We start from the raw sequence: 18,250 nt of genomic DNA, 5'->3' as shown, positions 1-18,250 counted from the left end.
ACATATCAGATCTTCACATGTCATAACAGATCTCTACATATAACATATGATGACTGTTTGCTGGGTACAACAGTAAAAATGTGGCTGTGTGCATCATTTCTTGGGATGCTGGAACAGCAGCTATAGAAGTGAATAACGGGGCCAGTCTGTGGTGAGTAACGGGGCCAGTCTGTGGTGAGTAACGGGGCCAGTCTGTGGTGAGTAACGGGGCCAGTCTGTGGTGAGTAACGGGGCCAGTCTGTGGTGAGTAACGGGGCCAGTCTGTGGTGAGTAACGGGGCCAGTCTGTGGTGAGTAACGGGGCCAGTCTGTGGTGAGTAACGGGGCCAGTCTGTGGTGAATAACGGGGCCAGTCTGTGGTGAATAACAGGGCCAGTCTGTGGTGAATAACAGGGCCAGTCTGTGGTGAGTAACGGGGCCAGTCTGTGGTGAGTAACGGGGCCAGTCTGTGGTGAGTAACGGGGCCAGTCTGTGGTGAGTAACGGGGCCAGTCTGGTGAGTAACGGGGCCAGTCTGTGGTGAGTAACGGGGCCAGTCTGTGGTGAGTAACGGGGCCAGTCTGGTGAGTAACGGGGCCAGTCTGTGGTGAGTAACGGGGCCAGTCTGTGGTGAGTAACGGGGCCAGTCTGGTGAGTAACGGGGCCAGTCTGTGGTGAATAACAGGGCCAGTCTGTGGTGAGTAACGGGGCCAGTCTGTGGTGAGTAACGGGGCCGGTCTGTGGTGAGTAACGGGGCCGGTCTGTGGTGAGTAACGGGGCCAGTCTGTGGTGAGTAACGGGGCCAGTCTGGTGAGTAACGGGGCCAGTCTGTGGTGAGTAACGGGGCCAGTCTGTGGTTACCTTAGCAAATTCTGAAACCGACAGACTCGCATCTAGATTTTTTTTTCTGGTTTTCTTGTGTGCAAAAGTGCCTGAATCTCTTTCCCTTGAAGGCAGCAATGACCTGAGTGCTGGGAAAACTGTCCAAGGTGGAGAAAGACCAGGGGGTCTGCATCGGTGGGCACTGCAGGGTAGGTCTGCATCGGTGGGCACTGCAGGGTGGTCTTCATCTGCGCGTGCTGCAGGGAGGTCTGCATTAGGTGGCAGTTTTTTTGAGCAACATTATTTTTCAGTGTGCAGGCTCATGTTACTTTGCTCTGTGCCTATGGGCACCTGAAGTGGTTTCAGAAGAGAGCGGTCCACACACTAATTCAATAAACATGTCTTTGAGAATCAAAGCATCTTCCACAATTCTAATGAAGAATGCTAAACATAGACCTTTTAAAAGGACTTGTAATGCAAGCTTGGCCATCATAGGTCCCCATGCCCAACAGTACACCATATCACATCTCATTTCAGGATCTCCAGTGCAGGGGTCAGCACCACCGGTGCACGGATCCTGTGTCCCTGACCGCAGAGCTGAACTTTGCATCAGGCATGTGTAGGAGGAATTTGCCAGTGTGGAATCAGTCCAGTACATCTGCTACATCAGACCAAACGCTCGTAGCACTTCCCTGATCATCAGTGGACTTGATGATGTGATGGAGAATCGCTAGTAGGCGTCTGAGTGTGGGAGTGTAGTGACAGAAGGTACTGGTGACTCCATATGTTCAATGATTCGGGTCATTCAGATATCTTCTGTGCAAGTGGTTCTGGTTGCATGTACCACTGGTTGTACACACGTCGAGTATGAAGCTCAAGTCAGTCAATCCAATCAAATGTTCTTCTGGGATGTAGCTGCAGACAAATTATTATTGATTAAATTCTGTGTTTTAGTGATTGATGGTGACCTCGCTTTTAATGCTGCCCCAGGGGAATGAGCTCCATCACATTTGGCTCCGATACCTTTTAAAACTGTTTTGGCAAGAATTTATTTGATTTTATTAATATCTTTTGATGTATGGATGCATTTTTATGGATGTATTTTTCGATTTCTTCTAGTTTGCAATATTTTTGCATGTTTTAACCAAACAGCTAGTCTAAGAGGTCTTTGCCATCCCTGTTCTCATGACCATGTCCATGAAAGCTCATTTACCGTGAAGCTGAATCTCATTGTCTGTGTTTTTAACATTACCTGTTTACTGGTTTTGACCCAGTACAATACTTTCACGGGTCCCTGAGCGATGCTGGTATTCCTTCTACACAGACGTAGCTCTGACATCAGAAATGTTGGAGACGTGTTTAAGGAAATCGTCTCCCAGTTTTTATTTCCATTTTTCATTCTCTGTTGAACAGGAACAGAGCAGAACCCCCTCACTAATCATGCTCTTAAACGAGCTCTCTCTCCCTTCTGTGTGTCCTTTCTTATCTCTCTGCACTTTACAGAGAGACTGTGCTCACGACTCCTCATGCTAATATGCTACTTTCATTTTCAAGGGTGGATCAGAAAAAGAAAACTGAGCAATTCTTCTAAAGACTTTCTAGAACATTCTGGAACATCTCGTCACTTTAACCTCATGATGTCACAAACCAATTCTCTCTCTCTCTCTCTCTCTCCCTCTCTCTCTTTCTGTCTCATTTTTTTGTATCTTACTGTCTGTTTTTCTCCACGATGCCAGTCTCAACCATTCTGGATGTTTCTAGAATATAGGGTAGATAACTCCATCTTCTTTCTGCTTTCCTTGTTAATTTTTCATTTTCTTGTTGCTGTCACCGTCGCGTTGCTGTTGGCAATCATGCTTCTCTTTTGCAATGTGCTAATATTAGGTGCATGACCTCTGTGGCAGAGAGCAGTCCAGCTCACCACTGCTGTGTTCAGAGGAGACAAACGTGTGTGTGTGTCCCTCCCATACACACACACACACACAGAGGAAGGGGGTGTGATCTTAATCTTCAGCTGGCTCTGTCGGTGCTTGACTAGGATGTGCTGAGGATTCTATTACTCTACAATACTCCATTACTCTATGGTACTCTACTACGCTACAGTACTCCATTACTGTACAGGTTCCTCCAGTCTTTTGTAATGCTTTTAAAGGGCTGATAAGGGAGACAGTGGCAGCGTTTTGACATCCCCTCTGAAGAGTTGCTTCTTGGGCAGGGCGGAGGTGTCCTCTTGAGCTGGGGCGGAGACATCCTCTTGAGCCGGGAGAGCTTGATTCTCCATCATGCAGCTGGTGTGGAGGGCGTTGACCCCTCCACACATCCACAACAGGGCATGTACCAGTGTGTAGACAGGGTCTGTACATCTGAGGGCAGGTGACGTGCACAAACACACATGATTGCGTCTTTAGTTGTAGTCGATTCAGGTTATCTGAGAGCAGGTTCCTCCTTTCAGGTGCATGTGTGCGTGCATGTGAGGAAATGGTTTCACATGACTGAGCCTTCCTGCCTTAAGCACACTGCTACTGAAATGCTCTGTGACATCAGATCCAGTATTCATGCTGATCTTCATGCTGATAAGTTAATCGTTATCTTGAAGATGCTCCTGAACGAGTTCACCTGGGATCGCTTGCTCTCGCTCACTCTCTCTCTCTCTATCTCTCTCTGTCTCTCATATCCAGCTACCTCAGCCTCTTCATCTAAAGACTGAACTCAAATTCTTTTTATTATTCTTGCCTGTAGAGGCATGGGTGGAAGGTTATAGAAGGGGTGTGGTTGTGGAGTATTGTAGGGCAGATTCCTACGGGTCCTTGAAATTCTTGAAAGTTGGTAGGAAGCCAATATTTAGAAAAGATTGGTACGAAAAAGATATTTTTGTAAAGAATCTTTTAGATTGTCATGAAGATCTTTTTAAATTTCTCATTCCTTTAGCATTAATCATATTGCTGTTGTCATCCATATGTACTATGTCTTTTGGTTTAGTTGTAGTGTGTCTTCAGTCTCGCCTGTGTTGTTTGGTTGTTCTCGCTGTATGATATTTACATTTTGTTAAGCTCTGGCGATGTTCTCCGTATGTTTTGCTTGTGAGTTCTGTTGGACATTGTGATCCGAATTTGTTACTTTTCCGTTGTCTGAGTGGTTATCGCTGTCCTTGGGTCAGTGTGTGATTCTGTGTAGGGTTTTGTTTGAATGTCTAATCAATATGCCACGCCGAACTCGTGACCAGTGATGGCTTAGTTACCTTGAAAATGTAATCTGATTACTGATTACTCCTTTTAAAAGTAACGTAGTCACGTTACTGATTACTTGATTTTAAAAGTAACTACGTTAGATTACAACCCAGCTAACAAAAAAACGTCCCGAGGACGTCCCACGAACCAACACTGCAAACGTCCTCTGGACGTTTTTTTGTAGGGTCGCCAAAATGTTACAGGGGACGTTCAGTGGACGTTAGAAAGGACGTTTGTAGGACCACCTGGAAACATCCAGAGGACAATGAGCGGACTTTTAAGGAACATCCTTTAAACGTCTCTTATGTGTTAAAATGTTTAGGTCTACTTCTTATGTTACTTCTAAAACAACTTAGATTTTATTGATTTAGTAAATCGAGGTATTGTATATGAAATAAAAATTAACACACAAGAAGTGAAAGGCTGTAAACAAGTTATTATTTTTAATTTGAAATGCGAAAAAAATGTCTGATGTGCGCATTTTGAACGCTGTTTCAAGCCTCCTTTTCATGCATTTCTTGGGGTGAAGCCTAAAATAGACAAAGATAGACGTTTATTAACATTTAATTTTGTGACCTCTGGTTATAATAAAACGTTCGATAAACGAAGTAATTTGAATGTTTTGCCTGAAGAACATCAGCTACTCAAATCTAACAAATGCTAACCTAGCTAGGTAGCTATAGTTGGCATTAACTTGCTAATGTAGCTAGCTACTTATAGCGAATGCTATCGTCGGCTGTTATCTGTGGCTGAGACCATCAACATCCATTAACGTTACTATTGAAGTCTTAATGCGGGGATTCATATCACTTTATCATTTGGTAGCGTAGAGTAGTGATACTTTAGCTCTAGCCATGACCATAGAATTAATGTCCAGCCACAGATGGGCATCCGTTTTTGGTACACCTGTTTGATTTTGCTGATCGGGTTTTATGATTATCCAGAGGGGTTGCTGAGGGTTTATTAAAAATCACCTCATACATTAGCCGCAACTCAGAAGATAAATTTACTAAGATAAGATATTTACTAGCTAACCATATTTTAATCAAATGTAGGTGACTCACCTTGAATTTAAGATAACTGCTTCTGTCAGAATATTCATATGTTAGCTAATGTTCCTACAGTCTTAAAGATGTCCGAGAGTACAATCAGCAATAGGGAGTATTATATGTCAGGAAGACTCTTCAGTTTGTCAAAGTACAATATCACAGGGTCCCAAGTGTCATAGATTTTATTATATGATTTTTTCGAAGATAACTTAATCTTCTCCAGCTCAAGGAATAGCATTAGATCACACAGCCATTGTGAGGTTGATGGGGGATTAGATGATTTCCAATTAAGCAGTATCCTTCTTCTTGCCAAAAGTGAAGCAAAAGCAATGGCTCCCTTAATCCTATTAGAGGTTTGAGTGTTTTGACGGTTTCATGAGCAACGTCACCAAAAATATGCGCGCGCATTTTGGCAACGGAAGTGGAGATTTGTCCCATGGGACCACAGTGTCGATCCAAATTCTTTACCATATAAACAAGATAATAAACATTACTATTTTCAAGCACTGTATGTATGTGTAGCAAGACATTATTGCACTATTATCCTCACACAATGATGATGCATATACTCAGAGATTTAGATTTAATTCAATCTTTCAAAATAAAAGTCTCTCAATAATGGCCGAATCTACTGTAAGTCTCTATGTCAGTCAGCTTAATAATCAAGATCGTATCAATTATATGAGCAAACTCACCCTGCCAATAGGAGAAATTCTTCCAGATCCTTACAAAATATTAGAATGGGAGGATGATTTGTCAAAATGGCCTCCAGTTCAGTGGCCAGATATCTTTACTTATTTGATTGAGAAACCTAGTGTTTACACTAAAGAGAAACTGCGCGCCTACAAGTCACTGGTTGAAATGAGGTGATTATTTTGGTGAACATGCTACAATGATTAAAATTGTACAAAATAATGTACAGAGAAATATATTTTACAAATAACAAATAAATATTTTATTTGTTACTGTACTCAGTTTAATAAACGTGGCAAATAAAATTATAAATTTCATATGTGTATATACAATAGACAATGCATATACAATGTATGAAATACATACGTGAAATCCGAAAGTGCTTGCACTAGCTAGTTAACAATAGCACTACAGACGCGGGCATTCTTTATGATGTCCTCTGTCCAGTCCACCCTGTTAACAGCCTGCAGCCATAGCCGTCTCCTATTGCTCTGTAATGGACGCGATCCAGATGGTATTCGATAAAACTTTAAACCTTTACCCGACGAATAACGGTTCGAACAGCCGTATACACAACAACCAGACATCTCTATTTTGAACAACACTACATATTTTAAAAAACAGCGCTGATGCTAACGCAAGTCAATGATAAAACGCTACACTTCCGTTGCCAATATGCGCGCGCATCTTCGTGACGTCATCTTTGTATATAAACTTTGAAAGGGTCTATTTACCAGACCGAATATAGTAAATTCAAAGTTTGGTGTAATCGTATTTTAAATGCTTCTGACAAACAATTTGTGATTGTAAGCCAAAAATTTGGTAGCGCTGGGCAACTCCAGAACATGTGTGCAAGATCTGCTTTGGAAGTGCATTTTTAACAGTACCAATGTATTGAAGCAGGTTCGGTAACCGAGGCAGAAACTGCTTAATCCAAAAATCCCGAGGAGGGAAACTTCATTGATAACGCAACTGAACAATCGCACTGTTCGCTCTCCCCTCTTCCCCACTAGCCTGCTGTACCTCTGGCGCTCGCAGCCCCCCCGTGTCACGTAAAGGGCAAAGACTCCTTGAGTGGCCAAGTGTCCGTTAGGGAATTCACCATGAGGAGTAGTAGTCGCTAATCTCCTGACATTACGTTTGTGTAGCTGCGGGGTATTTATTTGTAAATTTATTTGTAAACGTAATACAAGCGAACTGTTCAGTCAGACAGCTATTTGTTGTGAAACGAAATACCATTACAACCTGCTTGTCAGATCTCTGAGACGATGTAACTATCAGGAGATACAGCCATAGAAACTTAGACCAATGCACTGTATGCACAGTACATTCTATCGCCTGACAGGCCAGGTTCACAGGATGATAAAAAAAATATTCTACAATAAAAAGTCTTCTTCTTCTGGATTTACACAGTCACTTATATGGTCAATCAAACCTGCTTGTCAGATCTCTGAGACAATGTAAGAATCAGGAGATACAGCCATAGAAACTTACAATACATTCTATCGCGGCGACATAATGTAACTACCGCATTATTTTTTAAGGTGAAACGGAAAGTTTTCGAATAATTATCATTAATCATTGATATCATTAATCATTAGTCACAGCTTACTTGGGTTCCTCTAAAAAAGTGCTAAAGAAATAAGGACCTTATAAAATTGTGTATATATATATTGCTATAAAATGTGAGAATTATGTATGGTAAGTGTACGGCACTAATAAACAAATGGAAACGGGCTAAGCAGTAATGTATGCATACTGAAAAAGGTAAATATAGGATGCAACAGTAGCATCTGCTGTATTTTTGCTTGGTATTTTACGGACACTCCTGATCAGCTAACCGTTGTGTGTGTATCCATACCATATATCAAGGATATCCAAAAAGATATCCTGGTGTTGCCTTTAACGAGCGAGCTAGCTAGCTAGCTAATCTAGCTAGTGTTAGCGCCACTAGCCACTAGCTAAGTTAACCAGAGCTATCTTTACTTTAGCTGGACAACAAATAAAACAAAACAAGCACTAAAATATCTGTATATGGCAAGAGACATTGTATTAAACCCATAGCTAGAATATCAAGCAATCCAAAAAGGGGCAAGTTGGCCTTTTTTTCTCCGTGGGGTTAGCTAGCTAGCATTAGCGCCCACAGAGGCACTTTCAAGATTTTTTTTGAAATATAACTTACCTTATCAACTGCACCCATTTTCTTCTCTCTTTCTCATTGCATGGAAAGCGATAGAAAGACAAAGGGGTCGTTGTTTTAGACTCGGATCTGTTAAAGCAGCAGGGGACACAGCACTGCGGCATATTAAGAGACTCAATGCAGCGAGTACTTGGACCCGGACGTGACGTTTCGCAAAGATGATGCGTCACAGCTTAACAACCCCATAACCAACTTCAACCTCGTTTTTTGAGGGGTGTTTCTTTATTCACCGTATTTCGCCACGCCCACTTTCAAGTGTGTGTTTCTTCCGCCTTTGTGTTAGAACTTCTGGTCAGCTATTTTTGCATTAGTGTACACTACTACATTTTAATGATTTTTTTCATAAAATAGGCATTCTTGTCTTCTTAAAATTACAAAATGAATGCAAGGAAAAGATGTGGCCACTGATTATATAGTTACTTATCACAAGCACCCGACGCGTTTGCTTCATCGGAGCTTCATAACCGAGCCATTTCTCGGGATAAGGATGATCTGGTGTTGGTTTCCCCTCCACAAAATAAGAGCAGACATATGGACGTTTGGGTGGATGTTTTAAATTTAGCGCCTTCAGCCTTAGACGCAGGTCCTCTTCTTTGGAAGGCAGCAGAAATCGAGTTCGAATTTCTCTGATATCATAAATGTAGTCGTACTTTATGCTCTGCTTTATGAATGAATGTAAATCATATTATTCTCTGTTAAGTAGATTAAAAAATTCTAGAATCTAAAAGTGCTAGAATCATCTCATTATATGGCTTTGCTCCTCTGTTCTGTGTATATACATGTGTGTATGCATATGTGTATTATTATTGTTATTATTATTATTATTTTGTTTTGCTAGGGTTTTTTTTTGTCTGCTGTCAGTGTCATTATTTTATTTGATATTACATTGATTCCGAAGGGCCTATGCTGACTTTTACTTTGCAAAAGTTCAGTCATTCTCCTGTAGATTTTATTGGCGAAAATCGTTTGTTGGTCCTGGAATGTCACTTAAAGGTCCCTGAATGTTGATGTTAACCAAGCTGTGGGAGCCCTGGTAAGGGTGTGGTTGGGGCAGTATTGTAAGGCATTAGGCCCAGTTGGGTCTAAGTTTCCTGCTACAAAATGTTTCTTCCTTCCTGCTACATATTTTTGTATGCATGCTTGTGTGTGTGTGTGTGTGTGTGTGTGTGTGTGTGTGTGTGTGTGTGTGTGTGTGTGTGTGTATATATATATATATATATATATATATATATATATATATATATATATATATATATATATATAGATATCACATACATATACACACATTTACGTATGTACAGAAATTAGTTTTTTTTGGGGGGGGGATCAGTATGGGATATAGCACTGGTCTGGAGTGGAACTGTAGTGGCTACAATTTGCAGAAATGTGTTTTGATTTTCTACATCTCATTAAGGTGAAGTGCGTAGTTGTGAATGTAGTTGAAGGAAGTTAATCGTTATCTTGAAGATGCTTCTGAACGAGTTCACCTGGGATCGCTTGCGCTCGCTCGCTCGCTCTCTCTCCTTCAGTTTGTCTTTCATATTTCTCTCTTTATACATCTGTAACCGTATTGAAAAAGCTGTTATACTTGTACACCTCTCCCACCCTCTGGCTGTTACCACGGGAATGCGATCTCTTTAGCAACCGTTCCCAAGGTAGGAGAGACACCACAACGTTGAGGTGAGGGAGGTTTGTCCCCAGACGCCTCCAGCACCTCCAGCTCTACACCTTCACACTCCATTTCCCTTCCAGACTACTTCTCTTTCACTTTCTGACTTTTCTTTCAGTTTTCTTTTCGTTCGTATTCTACATTTTCTCATCTCCCGCCTCCTGTTTTCCCCAAAACAAGGCGGCCTCTGTGAGGAGAGGTGGCGTCTACACCATCATCAGTGTTTGCTCACACAGGCTGAGGACGTTTTGGGACCCTTTTGTCCTCACGCTGGCTTGTCGTTGGAGGCTCTGTGCATTTATTTTAAGAGTGTGAACTACTCTGTGAAAGCAGTTGGAGTTTGGCTTGAATCTCACCAAGCGTACATATCTTTATAATCTAGTCTCTATGATCCAAACTAGTCTCTTTTGTCCAGTAATAAAGCCTCTTTCCAAAAGTGTGTGTGTGTGTGTGTGTTTCTGAGGGTCTGGACAGTTCACTTTGTCATTATACCAATTCAAGGTTGTACAGCAGGGGTAATCAATTAAATATTTCCGCGGTCCATTTTTGGCAGATAGCTCAGACCTTGGGTCCGGGTCCGCGGGGTGGGGGGGGGGGGGGGGGGGGGTGGGGGGGGTCCGCCATTTGGTGATACCTGTTGTACAGTATAACGAAACCCTGTCAGCTCAGTGATGATAGACAAAAAAAGAACAGACACAAGACTCCTGGAGCTCTTATTTGCCTCCTACCATTAATAAACAGGCTGATTTTCCAATAATGTTTCTATAGTCTGGATATCTCTCCAGTGTAGTCTTGATATGCAACATCTGATCTTTTGACATGGAGGTAAATCACATCCAGGCCAGTATTGGTCCCTGTAAAGGAGCCCTAAATGTTTAGTGTGGTATTGCGTGGTCCGTGTGGGCTGGTACTCGCCAGTATGCAGCACTCTCACCTCCTCTGATTCCCGTGACCTTTTCCTACATCCTGGCACCTCTCCCAAGCTTCCTGTCCTGTGTTCTGTGGACCTTTCACAGTGACCCTGGACACCCTGGAGAGGTGAAGTCGTCGTCGCCGTCTCCACCGTCTGGTGTTAGGGGCTCAGGAGTCCAAAGTGTTTTTCCTCTTCTTGACATTTTGATACAATCAACCGTGTTTAATATTATCACGAGTTATTAGTCTTGCCTCTTGAAAATATTGACATGGCCTTTAACAACCAATGGGTAAGTTCCTCCAGCGCCCAGAAGGAGGCAGCAGGGAGGCGGCCGGACCTCAGACATGGAGGACACTCCAGCTGGGCTTCGGTTCTCTTTTTCCTTTTTGCTGCTGTATCACAATATCGTGCTCACACATGGGCGGCTGTGGCCAGAAGACACTTCTGTTCATCTTCTTCCCAACAAGTCAGGTGGGAAGTCACTTCAGAAGGAATTTCATTGCTGTCTTCTGAGCAATGACCCAATAATATCACCTCTTTGCCAAATTATTGTTGTCAGACTTTAGTCCGTCTCTCTCTCTCTCTCTCTCTCTCTCTCTCTCTCTCTCAAAAAGAAAAACAGGTTCTATTTTTACGCTTGCTAAGTCCAACACAGAGGAAGTGCCCTTGTTTTCTTGGTAAAGTTATCGTCTAAGGCTCTGCAGTGAGGGCGGGGCTTGTGCAGGGAGGCCTCGTCTCCAGCAGCTCACGTGAAGGCTCTGTCACGTGAAGGCCCTGTGCTGGTCTTTTGGGGCTGTGCTGGCAAAACAAATACTGCTGCTTATGCTCCTGGGCTCCAGTGTGAGGGGTGATCACATGGTGGGTGATCTCTCTGGGCTCCAGTGTGGTGGGTGATCTCTCTGGGCTCCAGTGTGGTGGGTGATCACATGGTGGGTGATCTCTCTGGGCTCCAGTGTGAGGGGTGATCACATGGTGGGTGATCTCTCTGGGCTCCAGTTTGAGGGGTGAGCACATGGTGGGTAATCTCTCTGGGCTCCAGTGTGGTGGGTGATCTCTCTGGGCTCCAGTGTGAAGGGTGATCACATGGTGGGTGATCTCTCTGGGCTCCAGTGTGGTGGGTGATCTCTCTGGGCTCCAGTGCAGGGGGTGATCACATGGTGGGTGATCTCATGGTTAGTGACCCCTCTAGGCTTCCATACGGTGGGTGATCTTGTGATCTGGGCGATGAAACAGCTATTTCGTTGAAACTTTGGCTGATGTGATTTGCTGGACCGAGATGTGTTGCTGTAAACTTTTCTCTTCAGCTGTGGAGAAGCTCTTATCATGAGACATGTACCTCCCTGTGGGGAGACATGTACCTCCCTGTGGGGAGACATGTACCTGCCTGTCCTTCAGTCATCCCTGGCTGAGAAGCCTGAGTAAAGTGTCTAACATGATTATAGACACTGCTGACATATTACTGCTTACACTTGTATTTCAAGTTTCTGCACCTGTTAAACTTAACCGCATATCTCCTGTGTGTGTGTGTGTGTGTGTGTGTGTGTGTGTTTCTCAGGGGGAGAAGAATGCGGGGTTTGACGTGCTCTACCACAACATGAAACATGGGCAGATCGCCACCAAGGAGCTGGCCGAGTTTGTGCGCGAGAGGTGAGACACCAGCTTTGGGTGGAATAATGTGGGAATAAAGATGGAGGGAGACACAGGAAGACCCAGGGAGAAGAAGGGAGAGAGAGAGGGAGACCCAGGGAGAGGGAGGGAGAGATCCGGCTATAGAGTGAGCCTGTTGTGGATTTGTAGCACTACATGACAAACTTGGAAGTGGAAGGAGAACCTCTCACTTTCACTTTAGTTTAATATTGAATGTAAAGGTTGTAAACATCACCGAACCTGGACTGTTGGTTACTAGCATCGTTCAGGCATCTCAGACACTAATTACTGTCTGTCCATCTTATTACTCTAGTGGTGTTTAGTACGGGTTTGAAAACTCTCCATTGTGCACTAATTAGTGAATTTACATTTGTAAATGGTTCATGTTCACTATTAGTCGTGTGTCTTTATTCTTAACCAGTTGTCCAGCCACCATTTGAACTACAGGGTCTACAGGGATGTTTCTAACTGCTAGACACTCCAAGCCCTCCTGCATCTTTAGACCTCTGACTCCCTCACTCACACGCACATGTGAACACCACCCACACCTGACACAGCTACGTCAGCACAGGCTGGGGCACTGAAACTCCATGTCTTCTGATGTCACCCCAAAGACAAAGAGCTTACTGTCTCTCTCTCCCTCTCCCTCTCCCTCTCTCACTCTCTCTCTCTCTCTCTCCCTCACTCTCACTCTCACTCTCACTCTCTCTCTCTCACTCTCTCACTCTCTCACTCTCTCTCTCTCTCTCTCTCTCTCTCTCTCTCTCTCTCTCTCTCTCTCTCTCTCTCTCTCTCTCTCTCTCTCTCTCTCTCTGAGACACACGCACACACTCAAAGCCTCATGGTGTGTGTAAAGTGGACTATGTGTGTGGTGTTATATAGGCCCGTCAGAATGCCTGGCCCTAGTCACTGTATCAACACAGGGGGTTTGTGGAATACCTGCTCCTGCAGGACAGACACTGTCGTGTTTGAGCTCTGTTACAACCCCAGCGCACATCAGTCTGCTAAGCCACTACAACCCTTCATCCCCCCCATGCTGTTTAGCCCGGACATCCAGACAAACAAAACAGCCTGCATATATCAAACCACCTCATATCAAACCACCTCATTCCTTTAAGGGACAGTAGTCATTTTTCATCTAGCCATCACAGTATGTAATTGGAAAATGAGATGGGGTACACTGCGTGTTCATTTACGGTTTGAGTGGATCTCCAGTTGGAAAATGAGATGGGGTACACTGCGTGTTCATTTACGGTTTGAGTGGATCTCCAGTTGGAAAATGAGATGGGGTACACTGCGTGTTCATTTACGGTTTGAGTGGATCTCCAGTTGGAAAATGAGATGGGGTACACTGCGTGTTCATTTACGGTTTGAGTGGATCTCCAGTTGGAAAATGAGATGGGGTACACTGCGTGTTCATTTACGGTTTGAGTGGATCTCCAGTTGGAAAATGAGATGGGGTACACTGCGTGTTCATTTACGGTTTGAGTGGATCTCCAGTTGGAAAATGAGATGGGGTACACTGCGTGTTCATTTACGGTTTGAGTGGATCTCCAGTTGGAAAATGAGATGGGGTACACTGCGTGTTCATTTACGGTTTGAGTGGATCTCCAGTTGGAAAATGAGATGGGGTACACTGCGTGTTCATTTACGGTTTGAGTGGATCTCCAGTTGGAAAATGAGATGGGGTACACTGCGTGTTCATTTACGGTTTGAGTGGATCTCCAGTGCTGTGTGCTGGTCGTAAGGCAGATCCACAGTAGGCCAATAATAAAAGATGATTCATTCGTGAATAACAGATGATTTATTTAGATATCAGGTAGAATGCATACATACATGCACTGGATTGTTTACTGAGACCATTAAATAACGGTGAAGTTAATTCAGGTAAGACCCACTCCACATTCTCCTGCTTACAGGACTACCATGGACCTGCATAGCTGAAACAATTCTGCAGGTACCATGAACCAGCTTATATATATTATATATATCTTCCTTAATGCCTTTGCCTTGTAAATTTTTACTTTCTGTTACTTCAACAAGATGTAACTCGCAAGCTTTTGAGTTACTTTGAGATATCCAGACAAGTTTGTTTCATTCTAGGGCCAAACCACAGCCAAACATCTGAGCGTTTTTCTTCTGACTAAAGTCTCCTTCTATACCTGTTTATAAGAGAACATTGTAACAATTACTTAGTAAATGTGTTATGTGAGGGGCTGTGAGCTGACAGGACTGGGTGAGTATGAAATACTGAATATCTGCCACACACACACACACACACACACACACACACACACACACACTCGGAGGTTGTCTCTCTCACCTCTGCTGGTTTTCTCACCATGTTCCTAGCATGCGATGCACAACTCTCACACTCGTGTTCCTTCTTAATGTCAGATGGGTGTTAGATCTACACACACACACACACACACCTCGTACACACACACACACACACACACACCCCATACACACACACACGCACGCAAACACACACACCTCATACACACAGTCGTGAGGCCAAATGAGTTCATTCTTCCAAAGGTGTCACTTGGTTGTTTACGAATCTGCCATAATGTTTACACTTCTAATTTAGCACGAACAGAGTGATTTTTACGTTGATTATTCCCCTCCACCCCGCACGCACGCACGCACACACACACACTCCCATCCACCTGGCAGTTGGTTTGGAGCATCTCAGCTTCTTGTCTCATTTAATCCCGCCTGATTTAATCTTGCTAGAACATTTAACTGATTTGATCCTGCGTGATCTAATCCTGCTGGAACATGAATTAGACTGGTGGCCATTAGTCTACACAAAACCGCGCTGTAGCGTTCAGGGGAGTGAACATTAGACGTTAGCAGTGTGAGCCCTGTGGTCCCCCAACACCGGAGGTCTAAACATGATTTTCCATCACAGTGATTGCCACCAGATCCCTCTGTAGTGGTGTGTGTGCTGTCACTAGACTTCCACAAGTCTATATGAGTGTAGACGGGTGATAGACGTGGGTCAGAGTGGCTTTAGTGGGTTTTTGTGACATGCTGTTTAAATCACATTTAATTGGCTTTAATTAGTTTGAATATTTCATTAATGTGTGTGTGTGTGTGTGTGTGTGTGTGTGTGTGTGTGTGTGTGTGTGTGTGTGTGTGTGTGTGTGTGTGTGTGTGTGTGTGTGTGTTAGGGCTGCCATTGAGGAGACCTACTCCAAATCCATGAGCAAACTGGCAAAGATGGCTAGCAATGGAAGTCCACTGGGGTAGGTTCAACAACTCCACCACAATCACCACCACAACCATCAATCATTCAAAGCTTTATTGTCATGTGCACAGTAAGGAGAAAGTTTCCCTGTACAATTAAATTCCTACTTTGCTGTCCGCCCTGGATGGAATAATGGAAATAAATAAGAAATAATGGGTAAAAAAAGTAATGGAAATGTAAAACAAACATACTCTCAAAGAAATACAAATACAAAAATGATTTATAATGTGCAATGGTTGTGCAATACAGTAGAGCTATTTACATTGTGCAATGGTGGGATACATTAAGTATTAAATTTATTGCAGTAATCCGTAATGTAGTGCAATTGACAGTTTGTGCAAAAGAGTTTGAGAGGTAGAAATCGGCTCAGCTGTTCAAGAGTCTGATGGCAGTGGGGGAAAAAAAGTTATTTAACCTGCTAGTTTTGCACTTCACACTTGTGTACCTCTGGCCTGATAGTAAGAGTGTGAATAGTCCGTGTCGGGGTGGGTGGGGTCTTTGATGATGGAGGCGGCTCTCCTGTGGACTCTGCGTTGGTAAATGCTCTGCAGAGAGGACTGTCTAATCCCTGTGATTTTAGTGGCTGTTTTTACCACTCTGCAGGCGTTTGAGCTCCTTTGCAGTAGTGCTGCCGTACCACACAGTAATGCCATTGGTCAGGACGGACTCAATGATGCGTTTGTAGAAATTGTTGAGGATTTGGGGTGACATGCCAAATTTTCTCAGTCTCCTCAAGAAATACAGTCGCTGAGTCCTCACCATCACACCACCATACTCCCCCACACCACCACCACCACCACCATCACAACTACCTCCATCACCATCCTCCCCCCACACCACCACCACCATCACAACTACCTCCACCACCATCCTCCCCCCACACCACCACCATCACCACCATCACAACTACCTCCACCACCATCCTCCCCCCACACCACCACCACCATCATAACTACCTCCACCACCATCCTCCCCCCACACCACCACCATCACCATCATAACTACCTCCACCACCATCCTCCCCCCACACCACCACCACCACCACCATCATAACTACCTCCACCACCATCCTCCCCCCACACCACCACCATCATAACTACCTCCACCACCATCCTCCCCCCACACCACCACCACCACCATCACCATCACAACTACCTCCACCACCATCCTCCCCCCACACCACCACCATCATAACTACCTCCACCACCATCCTCCCCCCACACCACCACCACCATCACCATCACAACTACCTCCACCACCATCCTCCCCCCACACCACCACCATCATAACTACCTCCACCACCATCCTCCCCCCACACCACCCACCACCACCATCCTCCCCCCACACCACCACCACCACCATCACCATCACAACTACCTCCACCACCATCCTCCCCCCACACCACCACCACCACCACCATCACAACTACCTCCACCACCATCCTCCCCCCACACCACCACCACCATCACCATCATAACTACCTCCACCACCATCCTCCCCCCCACACCACCACCACCACCACCATCATAACTACCTCCACCACCATCCTCCCCCCACACCACCACCACCATCATAACTACCTCCACCACCATCCTCCCCCCACACCACCACCACCATCATAACTACCTCCACCACCATCCTCCCCCCACACCACCACCACCATCACAACTACCTCCACCACCATCCTCCCCCCACACCACCACCACCATCACCATCATAACTACCTCCACCACCATCCTCCCCCTACACCACCACCACCATCACCATCATAACTACCTCCACCACCATCCTCCCCCCACACCACCACCACCATCATAACTACCTCCACCACCATCCTCCCCCCACACCACCACCACCATCATAACTACCTCCACCACCATCCTCCCCCCACACCACCACCACCATCATAACTACCTCCACCACCATCCTCCCCCCACACCACCACCACCATCATAACTACCTCCACCACCATCCTCCCCCCACACCACCACCACCATCATAACTACCTCCACCACCATCCTCCCCCCACACCACCACCACCATCACCATCATAACTACCTCCACCACCATCCTCCCCCCACACCACCACACCATCACAACTACCCTCCACCACCATCCTCCCCCCACACCACCACCACCATCATAACTACCTCCACCACCATCCTCCCCCCACACCACCCCACACCACCACCATCACAACTACCTCCACCACCATCCTCCCCCCACACCACCATCACCATCACAACTACCTCCACCACCATCCTCCCCCCACACCACCATCACCATCATAACTACCTCCACCACCATCCTCCCCCCACACCACCACCACCATCATAACTACCTCCACCACCATCCTCCCCCCACACCACCACCACCATCATAACTACCTCCACCACCATCCTCCCCCCACACCACCACCATCACAACTACCTCCACCACCATCCTCCCCCCACACCACCATCACCATCATAACTACCTCCACCACCATCCTCCCCCCACACCACCACCACCATCATAACTACCTCCACCACCATCCTCCCCCCACACCACCACCACCATCACCATCACAACTACCTCCACCACCATCCTCCCCCCACACCACCACCACCATCACCATCACAACTACCTCCACCACCATCCTCCCCCCACACCACCACCACCATCACAACTACCTCCACCACCATCCTCCCCCCACACCACCACCACCATCACAACTACCTCCACCACCATCCTCCCCCCACACCACCACCACCATCACAACTACCTCCACCACCATCCTCCCCCCACACCACCACCA

The 18,250-nt window shown here is 45.3% G+C and overlaps 1 protein-coding gene across 1 annotated transcript in view; it reads left to right on the top strand.

The window, feature by feature from the left end:
* fcho1 (FCH and mu domain containing endocytic adaptor 1) overlaps window positions 1-18,250 on the top strand; it is a 44,657-nt gene that overhangs the window by 15,680 nt on the left and 10,727 nt on the right. The window contains 2 exon segments of the mRNA XM_077001284.1: window positions 12,106-12,197; window positions 15,377-15,451. Of these exon segments, the coding sequence (XP_076857399.1) occupies window positions 12,106-12,197; window positions 15,377-15,451 (167 nt within the window).

This window comes from Brachyhypopomus gauderio, chromosome 4 (assembly GCF_052324685.1).
Source record: "Brachyhypopomus gauderio isolate BG-103 chromosome 4, BGAUD_0.2, whole genome shotgun sequence".
Lineage (NCBI taxonomy): Eukaryota > Metazoa > Chordata > Actinopteri > Gymnotiformes > Hypopomidae > Brachyhypopomus > Brachyhypopomus gauderio.
Note: the sequence above shows the minus strand (reverse complement) of the source record. Positions and strands in the feature narration are given on the sequence as shown.